Here is a 12982-nt window from a genome sequence, read left to right as displayed (position 1 = left end):
TTGCTGCATACTGATGCATGGGGAGAGCTTGCAATATCAGCCATATTCTTCAGTTGTATCTACAGTCCCTTTGACTTCTTGGAGGGGAAAGTTTTCTTCGGAAAATTGGACAGAAATGAGGACACGGTTTGTAATATCTAATACCTGGAGAACCACTGAGCTGTCTCGTATTTGCAAACACATTTAGATTGAGCAGTAAACTTGAAATTCTTGAAACTTGGTGCCAGACTCTGCTTTTATTTGCTCTGGTAAAAAGGTTTCAATGCAGAATTAATGCACACTGGTTTTACTGGGAATTAGACTGTCAGCTTTAGTGTGGCATATGGCATTTTGTGGTACCAACAGTTAGGTATTTACAGGCATGCAATTTTATGCCTAAGGCTAGCTTCTGCCAAGCAGTAAGGGTTTGCACATATGGTGCAGATTTCCTATAAACAAGGAGCTTAGGTGGAATAGCAGAGTGCTGGAAGGTTGCGTTCAAGTCTGACAGTACCCTGAAGAATTGTAATTTCTCCTTGCTTGTTCCATCTCAGAAGCGTACAGCAATGCACTACCTCTAACCGTTCCCTACAGTGTGTCCTATAGAAAATAACTTTTCCATTCTTTTTATGGAATTAAATTAGCACTGTTACAATTCCTCCTTCAGGATGTTAAAGAATATATAAGGAACCTGTTTCTGATCTCCAGCTGACAGAGACACACAGTTTTATACTTCCAGTATAAGTGAAATCCGCTCCAATCCCCTACCTGCTTCTTTGTCGAGTGCTCTTTTGCAGTGCCCATGAAATCTCTGATTATTTAAAATAGTTTAAAATAGCTATGGGTTAAGAGCACTTGAACCTTTTCGTACTCTTCAAAGAGTGATTTAGAAAACCTGACAGGGTTCATCATTCTGTTCCTGATCAGTATAATCTTTTGCATTGTTGGCAGTGGAGTACCATCTAGACCAAGGGAAGATGACTACTCACAAGTAAGCTGTTGAAATGAAAAGATACTAAGCAAAAGGCTTGGACATCATTCAGTACTGTTTTGTATTTTAAGTGAATTAATGAGCTATAATTATTAGTGATCTCGGAGACGGTGATCAGAGAAAGCATTTTGCGTAATGCAAACAAGTACAACACAAATGGAAGCACTGTCTGTCTCAAACAATCAGACAAGGTCCCTTTTGTTATAATTAAATGTTATCACCTTCCTTACTTCTTAAAATGTGCTTCACACTTTATACTTTGACGTCCTCATGCCACCACCCCGTCACTATTTATGGTAAAGTCACATCTGCCATAGCAATGGAGGTTTTGAAAATGTTTTACCTGACTTTTAACAGATGGATGTTAATGGGATATTTATTTACAGAATAAAATTAAATTGAAGCTGAATCTTAATGCACAATTTACATAATCAGCTTTGTTCTGAGCTGGTGAGCTGTTTTTCCCAGCACTTGGGACCCTTCAGTCACAGCTGCATCAAAGAAACAGCCACTGAGAATGGAGATTAAACAATTTCCTAAAGCTAGAAGTCTTGATGAGAATCTATTATTCCATATTAGAATCCCATAGTTTCTCCAGACACTGCCATAAGATCAAAGATGTATGTTAGAGCTTTGGCATAGCCCACGATCAAAAGGAAGATGTTCAATTTGCATTTAGAAAACATTTCTGTCAATTATATTTTTTGAAAATTTGAAAGTTCTGCAATTTTACCTTTTGCACCCAAAACAACAAAAAAAGCTATTAACCCAGAGGCATAGAAAGGCTGAAAAGCTAAAATGTATATATTTACAATGAGTTTGGTGAGATTTGGTTGTGCTATTTGTGCGATCTAACTACGATCCTCTGTCCTGCTGACGCTCAGCTCAGCTGGAGTTTTGCCATGGGCTTCAAGGAGTGCAGGACAGAACCCTCAGATGCAATGCTGAAAACCTGGCCGGTGGCTAAATCCCTAATTCTGAGGTTGTGAGCCGCTGGGATCAGGCTGGGGAGCTGATGTCGGGTTCAGGAAATGAGCTTTTGCTTTTTGCCTACAAGGACAGCGAGACAAGTGACCTCTGCCAAGTCACTTTCGGCTCCCTCACCCCCCTTTCCTTCCGTATCCTTTGGGGTGCTGCCTAGGCAAATGCATTGAGGAGTGTGACCATTGCTTAGGCCTGGGCTCTTCCCACCTAACCTTGGCCACTCCAGGCTCTCTGCAGCCAGTGGGGAAAGACCTGCACCCCTGGAGAGGGTCCCTCCGGCAAGCCTGCCTTCCTCCATCAGTTGCAGAAGCCCCCTTAGGTGGCCATGGGTCTCAGTTACTGCTTTCATTTAAGTGCCTCCACCTAGGTGGGATGAATACCACTTTGGAAAAATGTGGTCGTGTTTTAAAGCTGTCTGCTTTAAAACCAGCCAACAGCCTCCATAGGAAGCAATTTCTTCATGCACCTTATCTCAAGAGTTGCTCCCCCCCCTTCTTTGCACTTCACTGCATGACTATTGTGAGTAGTCTGCGCTCAAATTTGAATGTCAAAAAAAGAAGATGACTAGTCCTGTTTCAGCACAAAATTTGAGTGAACGACTTCCACCATATCCTGCATTTAAAAGTACACTTACGGCTAATTCTGTGCTGAACTGGGGCCAACACTGGGAAGACCAGACTGGGCTGCTGAGAACCCCAACAAACAGCCTGCACCACCACGGAGAGCACGGGTTTCGGCCAGTGCCGCAGCTTCTGAAGCACATCCCCAGCTTCATGAAATCACAAGCAAAACTCTGGAAAAACTGTCTTCAGCAGTTAACAGGTGCAAGACAGGGCTCAAGGAAGCTCAAAACGCTTTGAAAAAATTCCTAAATTGCAATTTAGGGATGGGAGGATGTGGTGGGGCTGCTAAGACAAGTGCAAAAGGCCAGGATGGGTGTTATACGAAGACAGTGCAAAACCAGCTGTATTAAACTGTCTAATAAGAAACGAGAACAGGAAAGTCAGCATTTGCACAGAGCCCAGCTACAGGCAATAATCCAATTTACAGGGAAGCAAGAGGCTGGTGGTGACCTTGCCAAAAACTCAGCTTTCCAAAAATAGTACTGACAAATGAGTAGTGCAAAAATAAGGAGCTAATCAGCAACAATAAGGAGAGAGATAGAAAGTTTCTCTCTGCAAAAGGTAAATTATGCACCATAAGAATGACATCCATCCATTTCAAACCAGAATAGCTATCAGTTTCCAGGGACTTGTAAATCAGTGAGCAGGCTTGGAAAAAAATTAAGCTTACCCCATTTTTTCCCCAAACCTCCCTAAATGTTATGATAATTAGCAAGTTGTTCCTGTAAATACCTGCTGCTGCATTTTTCCTCCATTCGTACTTTAAATAGGCTGCAAAAGCTGTGAGCCCAGCCCTCCTCACCAGCACCCGCTCTGGATGGAGACCTGTAGGATACTGCGATGGCCCCAGTGAAGTGGTTAATGCTGCTCGCTGGGAGCATGGAGCAAAGCAGAGAACGGGCAGTGCTTAGGACTGTCCCCGTACAGTCCTGCGGCACTCTGCAGGCAACTCAGTCAAAATCTCACCATCCGTGCCCTCAACATTGAGTAACAGATCGAGCAATACTCACGTAGACCGAGCAATACCCGTGACCACCTGCCTTCCTCCCATCACCCAGAAGTGATCCTCCACTGTTGTCACCAACTCTGTCTGGTTGTAACCAAATAAACGCAGACTGGAGATTTGGTACCTTCTAGGATTATGAGAGTTTGCTCATCACACAGCCCTCTGCAAGATTAAGCCCTGGGCAATCATTAAGGTCACTGTTATCTCAGCACATGACAGACTTGAGAATCCTTTAAGGCATTAGTCAATTCAGCTTCTCTATGAGAGATGCCAAGAAACATATACCAGGTATAGACTTTTTATAACCAGGAAGATCAAAGATCCAAAGCAGCGATCAAAGTGTGAAGGGCTCACAAAACCTAATTCCCTCCAGGAACATCATTAGCATTCAGGAGGAGTAGCGTGTTCCCCTGAGGATCCTACATGTGTTCCTGACGGTTAAGCTCTGCCCAGACTAACTCAGTTTTATTCACAAAGTATTAATTTCCCCACACAATGGAGAGATGTGAGTCCGCTGCCTATTGAAGGCATCTCACAGAAAGCAAAGCCAGGGACTGGGACGGGCAGCACACACTCCCGAGCTTGTGCCACTTCACCACCTGGTGAAGCACCTCCTCTGCTCGGGACTGCCAAGCTCCTCACTCAGAGAGCAGGATGTGTCCCCTCTAACTCAGAGAGCTCCAAACCGAATGCCTAAGTTGGAGCTAATTGTCCCCAAAGCAATTATAGAGGCCACAGAGAGAAGCAGGTGACTCCAGCTGCTGACGCAGACCATCCTAAAATGGATGTCTAAGAGAGGTCAGATAAATCACAGCCTGAGGGTGCCCATTTCTTCCTGCAGTCTAGAAAGGAAGCCCAAGGTGACTAGCTGAGATCTGGATGTCCTTTCCTGGACACCTGACATTAGGAGATGACTCCTCCCAAGCGGCTGCTGGAAAGCTGCACATCCGTGTGTCTTTCCTGCCCGTGTACGGGGACATGGCAGGAGTCAGTGCCCTGACCACTGGCAAAGGAGCAGTTTATTTCCTCTAACAGGACACAAATCGCTTTGTTAAAATACAAACAGATGACCAAAGCTTGTCACTACCGCTACTCCCCTCCAGAGCTCGGCATTAGGGTGTCCATAGACCGCCTCCTGCCCCCTAACAAATATTACATTAAAACACAGTGAGGGAGACAGCTAGGAGAAAAGGAGTGTGTCTGCAGGCACAGAAGCATGAACACTTTCCCCAGCACGGGGCTGAGGTATTTATCTATATATAGTTGTAATCCTGTCATTAAGCAGGAGCAACTTGCTGTCTGCACATCCTTCTATTAATGGCCATTGCTCCAGGCCCTCTTCTTCCCGCCTGGTCCTTACACGCAGAGCCCTCTCTCCCCCTGCATCACTGAGAGCCAGCCCTTGACCTTCAACCATGGGAGAAGATTTGCCTCAGCATCTTGAAGCCCTGACAGCAGAAGAAAATGTCCCTTACTTTAAGCCTCTGAAATAAAGTCATTGCTGGTATTTGGCCTGGTGTTGTCTGAGTGAAATACAAGGTGAAAGATAATTCATCCTTTAGGTAATTTGGTGCCAAATCACTTAGAGACCTATAAACTAGAGTGACAATCTGCTTCTTGGGTCCTGTTGCAAAGAGGTAAACCTCACCATAACCTTCCCTTTGCTTTACAATAATGCTCCTACAATTGCTCTGCAGAAGTCTCCGTGTGCCTGTCTTGTTAGATTACTAAAGACTCTCCCGTATTCTGCCTGAAAGATTGCAACAAATTGCACTGCATCAGGGATGTCCAAGACAGAGAGGAAAATGCATTTCCAGACACTCTGGCCACACAATTGAGACCAGACTTTTTAAACGTGAGCGTATCGACAGGCTCTCCATCTTCTGTGTCAGCAGGTCACTTGAGACTGGCGTGTCCATTTATAGTGTGAGCAGATACGCATCCGAGTACCAGCTTAAACCATGGAACAGCCACCAAAATGCAGCTTTTAGCAACCTACTTGCTTGCTATGGGGCAGCTGAAAACCTGCCTTATCTGACTGTTCAAGAAATCAAGAGGGACCTCGCTGCTCTGTGCAGGAGATGTGGCCCTGCTGCCTGCTCCGTTCACTCCTGTGGCCCCACTATGATGTCTGGGAGGAGGGATCCTCCTTTATTCATCACCGGTTTGTAGCAGAGGGCTGTGAGTACGCCCTCGGACTATGAGCTGGGACCCACGTTTCTCACTGTAGTCTTCTTGTCCAGCCCTCCCAGGCTACGATTGCATGCGACTGTTCAGCAATGTTGCAGAAACAGGCAGTTCTCCCCAGAAGTAGTGTCCCCACAGCCTGAGCACCCACATGAGTGTGACAACTCTTTCCTTTCTCTCCCCATCCATCACAAGTGAGGGCATACCCCTGCACTCCATTTTCTCTAGGGCCGTATCCCTGAGACAGGGCCCGAATTTTTGAGCTGTCGGCCAATGGGCCAGCTCTGCTGAAAGCAGCTTAGTGGTGAACTGCAGGCGTCCCATCAGCCGGTCTCTGTGCAAGACAGTATGGTGGCTGCTGAGCCGTGCAAGACACAAAAGCAAAGCTGAAGAAAGCACATGGCTTTTGTGCTGAGTTGTGCTGAGAGGGGACTGCTGGGTTCATATCAGTTATCAACAGTTTAAACCAAGGGAAGGAAATCATCAGACGGTCAAACAAGAAGGCGCTGCAAGCACAAGGTGTAAAAATCCTAAGAGGAGCAGCAGCAGGACCACGGCACAGAGGAGGTCAGCCCTTCCCCACCTGCCTGCAGTGGTCTGGGTGATGGTGAGGGTATCAGGGCTTAGCCTCCCAGCGTGCTTACCCAGGCCCAGTCCTCAGCATGTGAGAGTAAGATATTGCTGTACGTGTGATCCTGCTTTCAAGTCCCCAAGTCCAGTGGAAGATTTCGGATAGACAGCTCAGACTCACAAAGCTGCCCAGGGGTTTCTATGCACAGAGGCAGGGCATTGCCCTTTCCCTTGCCCTGCAATACCGCTAGAAATATCAATGCTCCTCCAGGCTAGAGAGCTGTTAGCTCCATAACTACTCGTGATTGTTTGCAAACAAAGACACACTTAACTCCTGGCCACAAAGCAGAGCTGGTCCGAAAAGCCCACCAAAGTCTGCGGGAATTTTCCTTTTAGCAGTGAGCTATAAATAAGACACTAAGCAGTCTTTCCTATACACACTGCATCCTAAAAGTGCCATTTATGAGCAAATAATAATCTCACTTGAAATCAGTAGGATTATTCAAGTGTCCCAAAGCAAGGCCATTTGAGAAGAATTAAGCCTAATTAAGGTACAAAATGATGAAGGTAATTTACAAATAACCAAGGCGGAAGGAGACATGCTGTTCTGGTGGGCAACGTTTGCTTTACGGTCCTGTTATACTCTGAGGCAAGAGATGGATTCTCTTCTGAGGAAGAGCTTTAAACAAGGGAAAGAGACAACAGTTTAAGGGGGAATGTGGGACTGGGAAAAGGAAACAGCAAGAACATATATATGGCGCATATAGTGTGTTTTTCTGTGTCCCATTGTCTTTCATGGGCCTGTCTCCTCTGAGAGGCTACATTTTCCATGATCCACTGCTTAACCTGCATGAGAGGGGGAAGGCTGGTGCGTGGCAGAAGACACAGTTCAGCCACTGAACTTGGCCAGCCATAAGAAAGAAAGGGACCACCGGGGATCCAAATTCAGCTCACAGTTGGGATCCTTATTTTCAGGAAGTGCCCATCCCGCTGAAAAGTATGGCCAACGTAAGGTACCTCAAATTAAGTGTGAAAAGCATGAATTACCTTTTGAAAGTCTAGGCCTTATTATCAGGAACTTTGAAAAAAAATGCTGAAAAACATGTTTTCCTGACATTTGGTAAATTCATGACAGTCACCCACTCTGTGTAATCAGAACATGAAATACATCTAAGTAACGTGAGAAAGTTTCAGAATAACACAATGTTCCCCAGATGTCTGCAGGCTCTACTGCGATTTTATTAGGTTCCCTGAAACAAGGAGAGAAGCTTTCCAGGAAATTGAACTAGCAGGTCTTAGCACCAAGCTTCACATCTCTCCAAGCCGATGCTCAGTTGCCAGCTTCTGTCCTGCTTCTTCATACATTGGGGAAGTGATGGCAATGAGCTCCTTTTCCAACATTTCCATTTGAGCTGTAATGTCTGACACAGTATTTTTCACAGCATTCAGCTGCAGCTTCAATTTATTGTAATCTTCTTGGAAGGATCTGTTCGCATCGTAGAGAAAGTGACAACCCTGTTTCTCCCCAAGGAGATGGTTCGCTTTCAGGAAGATGTGGAGGAATTCATGCAAGTCCTGGAGAGCCCGGAAGATTTCGTACTCGCCCTGCATGCTTGGGGGAGGCTTGATCTCGTTCTGGGTTGGAGTGGTGCTCTTCTTTTTAGCTTCATGTTCCTGCTGGGGGGCTGGGCCAGGGTTACCTTCTTCCACAGCTGTGATGGCGTCAGTGTCCTTCTGAAGATCTGAGCTGGCATCTTTGCTCTCTTCATGGACTGTGATGCATTTTTGGTCTTTCCAGATGATGGGGACTGTGTTATTCTCCTGCTGGAAATCCACTAAGACTCTATTCTTTTCCTGGACTGCCTGGAGAGCTTTGTTGCCTGGGCTGACCCGAAAGCCTACGTTCCTCTCTTGGAAGAATGGGAATGGCTTATTTTCCTTCTGGAGGCTTTGCTGAATGGCATCAGTGTAAATAACCTGGACAGCTTTGTTCTGTGACTGGAGACATTGTAGAGCCTTGTTTTCTTCCCAGAGCATCCTGTTTTCGATGCGGAGGACTTGGTTTTCCTCCCAGAGCGCTCTGTTCTCCTCCCAGATGCTCCACTCGTTCTGTGCCTTCTTGCTAAAGAGTTTCCGGTGGGGAGCAAAGGGTGGCTGGCAGTAGATCTCATTCACCCATTTACCATCGATAAAGACAAACACCTCGTCCCTCAGTTTCATCCGTGGGGCGATATAGTCTATCTCGGGCTCTGTACACTGCATGCTCTGGTTCGTCAGATCAAAAGCAGACATGGCCTTTCTTCAGTAAATTGAGGAGGACTGTGTGAAAAAACTTCTTCCAGGACTTCTGCAAGAGGCCACTATCCACTGGCAAGGAGTAGGTGACACAGCGGGGCTGGAGAAGCTTGATTAAGACTGAAAGAACAGGGAACAGATATGCACAGAATTACTGCCAAAATTCAAGGTCAGAATTAAAGTCCATTGGACGACAGGAACAAGCAAATAAGTCAGTTCCCACAGTTAACCGTGTTGCCCCTTTGACTCTGGAAGGTAAGGAATACACCAGAAACATAGTTTATAGAAGCTGAGAAAATTGGCATTGGTAGATAAAGCAGCTCTAGGGCAGCACCACAAGCTTCGGTATAAAAACCTGGACTTGCCTTTTATCTCTCTACCTCATTTTTACAGACATATAAGGGTGTAAGTTGCAAGATTATCTTGCGTCTCAGAATAGCCCATTCCCAACTGAGTGACAGGCAAATGAATTAAAAACTGTTACGGGGCTGAAACCAGCTTTTCAAAAGAAAACATTTTTAAAGGATCACAGTGAAAAACTGGCCTCAAGAGCAGCTTTTTCTTGTTGATGCTCAGTAGCCTTTGTTAACAGGGTGCCACAAAAATGCGGTGGCAGTTGTGCTTTTTGATCTTAAAATCCATAGAACTGTGAGCAGGAAGAGCACCAAATGATACAATACGCACAAATAATTAAAACTCCAAACCACAGCCCTGGGACATTGGGCCCAGGAGAGCTCTGTTGCTCTTTGCAGGTTTTTCTGACAAGTTCCCTTCACCATGGTCCAAAAACTGTCACAACCCATAGGTAATTCTCCATCTTTCCTTCTCATTTCTCCCCAGTCACTCTTTTCTTCATATCCTTGATAGCTCCGTTATTTTTCTTGCTTTCTAGCCTTGCAATAGTGATTGCTCACCTCTTTCCTACAGTCTCTCTGTCTCTTTTTTCACATCACCAGTAAACCCTTCTCTTTAAAATCCGTATTGCTGGGCTGTAACTCCAATGCTTCTCATTTCAGTCACAGAAATCTCAGACTTATCTGCTCAACACTCTTCCCTCCTTCCCTCTACCCGAAATGTTGCGGCTTAAATCACCTTCTAGTCGTAAGTAAACCTGAGCAAATAAAGGATTTCAGTCTTTTTGCATTAAAAAACCCCACCGAAAAATGTGGTTTGTGCCAAAGAAAATCTTATTTTCTGCAGTGTTCACCAAAAATAAATTTGCATGATTTTCAAGATGAAGTCATTTGAACTGAGGTTGAACTATTTTTTATAACAGGATTGTTGGAATTCTTAGGGTTTCTGCACAGTGTTTCAAACAGCACAGATGTGCCTTTTTCTAGTTAAAAAAAAAAAAAAAGAGGTTGGCTGTCAAATTTAACTCAGGTCTACCCCTCTCCCCCCCTGAGGTCCCCCAGCTGCCCTCCTGTCCCTTGTGAAACTCAGTTCTGCCTTTCCGTCGGTGAGGAGAGTTTTACCTTCATGAATTTTGCCCCTGTGTCTCTGCCCTGAGCATTAGGCACAGGGTGACAACCACACACAAGCTCCTCATACCCTCCAGCTCTGCCATCACATTGTGCACCCCCTGTCCTATTTTTGCCCTCTCCTTTCCAAAACCTGCTGCTCCCCTGTTTCCCTGTCATCTCCACCACGCAGCACTGCATCTCTGGGCTCCTCCAGGTTACTTCTGAGAGCCAACATCCATAGATGCTTCCTTCAGCCCCTTCCCAATCTTGTCCAAAAGCTCAGAGAATTATTGGTTTCATTTAAAATCTAAAATCCCTTAATGCAGTAGAGGGCAATTGCAATATAGGTCTGTTTGCAGTAACACTTGATTTTATTGCAATAGGGTCTCTGTCTGACTTTCAGGGTTATCTTCCACATCACCAGCTGGTTTATCTCACATCAGACTTGCGTTTTCATAACACTGTTCCTCTGCTAAAAGGGATTTCCCCCAAAACTCCCAGTTTTGGAAGTTTTTGTTTCCACTTATACCATGTTCAGAGCCATATATCGCTCCCACCCTTGCACCCTCTCCCCGCAGACTTTCCGACCCATCCCATTCCCTCAGCATGCCCAGTCCCGTTGATTCCACCAACGGCCCGAAGATGGGGAGGTAAATCAGCCACAGGCGGAGCGGACCCCTAAATATCCAGAGGAGAAGCAGAAAACATCCAGCATCGTAAGCGCAGACCCACCTGCCACTGCGTATCGTGGGCAAGCAGCTAGAGTTGTTAAAGTCACTTATATTTAAAGTGTTTAGACAGCATGTTTTCAGGATAAACAGAAATGTATAATATATACGGCATTGAAGGACATTATCTTGGGGACAATTAAACTTGACAGCGGCTCTGTCAGCTCTTTTGCACTGCAGGGGAGACATCGACCCAGGCTTCAGAGAGATGCTTCAAGTTCTCCCACCTTCCGTATCATTTCCCCCCCTTCTCTGACCTAAATAATCCCAGGAAATGCTGGGCAGCTGGGGCGGGCAGGCAGGGCAGCTGGCTGGGGGGAAGCTGCACGAAATCAAGCCAGGCTGGGTAATTCGGCAGCGCTAAATTACTCCCTGGCATATGCTCACCTGCTTGTTGGGGCTGGTGGTCCTGCACCCCTGCCAAGCAGCCCAGTCTGACGTCCTGCTGCTGCCGGCGTGTCCGGGGCGGCGGGAGGGCGCAGCGGGGGACAGAGGGGACCTACTGTGACGCGAGCGCTGGGGGGACCTCGCCCCAGAGCCAGCTCCCCCCTCGCCCCGGGGCTGGGAGCTCCTGCGCACCCTCCTCGCACAACCCACTTCTGCGCTCCTTCCCCGCTGGTCTCCAGGGATTGCCTTTGATTTTTCCCAGCGTTGCGCTTTTGGGTTCTTTCTCATGGAAATGATCTTTCTGGTAGCTCAGCTCTCATGCCCTTTCCTGATCCCAGACTTCCCGGTCTGCCTTTGCTCATAACTGAGAGCAGTTGGGGTGGATTCTTTCTCCATCACACCCTCTTCAAATTTTGTTTTTATTCCGAATGTTCAAATTATATTTGTTGCTGAACATTGATATGTTCAAAAATCACTTCCTTGTATGCATTATGAGATCTGAAGTTATTTTCCAAGGACAACATGGGTTTGGAGTTTTTCTTTGACTATAAGTTTAAGAGCAGACCATCACTGAACCCTATTAAGAAGAAAATAGAATATGCAGGGCGTTCACGCATTGCAAGTTTAGATATTATTTGTAGCAGCTATTCCAACTTCCATGTCTTTACATTTCTAATGATCTCATTCTCTTTCTTATTTGCTACATCTTTCAGATGTGGAAATTTTTTTTTCTAATCAGGGTTCTTGAATAATAAATACAGCAGTTAATTTCTTTTCCAGTGAAAATTACCAACTTGCCATCAGCCTCAAGGTGACTGTTATTGCTTTAGGAAGTTGGAGGTACAGTTCAGCTTTGGTGTTATACAAAGATGATAAACTCAGGTATAAAATTCTTCTCTGCAGTTTCTCCCTTGCTTATATTTAATCTTAGACAACAAAAACCATCACAGGTTACTATGGCAACTCCCCAGGGAGCATTGTCCTTTATTCGAGCTCCAGGATCCTGCACAGGAAAGCAGGGAAATGTCCTCAAAAGAGAAAGGAAAAGATTTTATCACGGGGTACTTGTGCTTGGCCTGCCATCAGATGGGAATTTAAGGGTGCTACCCAGGTGCAGCCAGTTTTCAGGAGAGGTGACTGAAATGGCCGATCTGAACTTCTGAAGAACTGAGGCTGTGGACCACTGGAACAGACCTTTGATGAACATTTTAAGGTCTAAGAGCCGGCTGGAAACTGAGTTAATAGAGATAAGTGCAGCATAGGACCGATCAGCAGACGAAGCCTGCTTAACCCAGAGCTGCTGAGAACTAAGTTAGCAGTGTACCTTTGCCTTTTCTTATGCAATATTTTCCTTAAAGTTGGACAAAGTTCTCCTGGCAAATTTATTTGCTGAAAATTACGACTTCAAATACCAATATATTTGGATCAAATTTAGTGAATATCATCAAATGTGTGTATGCATACATCAGAATTGGAAATGCTGCAACAGCTCACTGCAGAATTTTTTATAGCAGCTACACTGATTTCTGAGCTGGACTCTCAAAAGGACTGAGATGTCATTCACAAAATTACGAAGGCAGAAGTAATGCTGAGTGTGTTCCTCTCCCTGCCAAGGGGCAAGTAACCCCTGCTCTGTAAGAAGGGTTTGAACTAACTTCCCAGCTGAGTGCTTTGTCCACAGCTTCAGACTACTCAATTTCTCCAGGTGAAGCTGTTTCACTATACAAAGAATTAAATATTAATTGGAATCAAAGCCATATTCCCCATCC

General features: G+C 45.6%; 1 protein-coding gene across 1 annotated transcript; it reads right to left on the bottom strand.

Annotated features, from left to right (window-relative positions):
- Positions 1-7648: 7648 nt before the first annotated feature.
- On the bottom strand, positions 7649-8632 carry CBY2 (chibby family member 2). The gene has a single exon (XM_075491989.1). It carries the CDS (start codon positions 8630-8632, stop codon positions 7649-7651), a length of 984 nt encoding a protein of 327 aa, XP_075348104.1.
- Positions 8633-12982: the final 4350 nt, after the last annotated feature.

The sequence above is a fragment of the Mycteria americana genome, chromosome 1 (genome assembly GCF_035582795.1).
Source record: "Mycteria americana isolate JAX WOST 10 ecotype Jacksonville Zoo and Gardens chromosome 1, USCA_MyAme_1.0, whole genome shotgun sequence".
Taxonomy (NCBI): domain Eukaryota; kingdom Metazoa; phylum Chordata; class Aves; order Ciconiiformes; family Ciconiidae; genus Mycteria; species Mycteria americana.
This window is presented reverse-complemented; position numbering and strand designations above follow the sequence as displayed.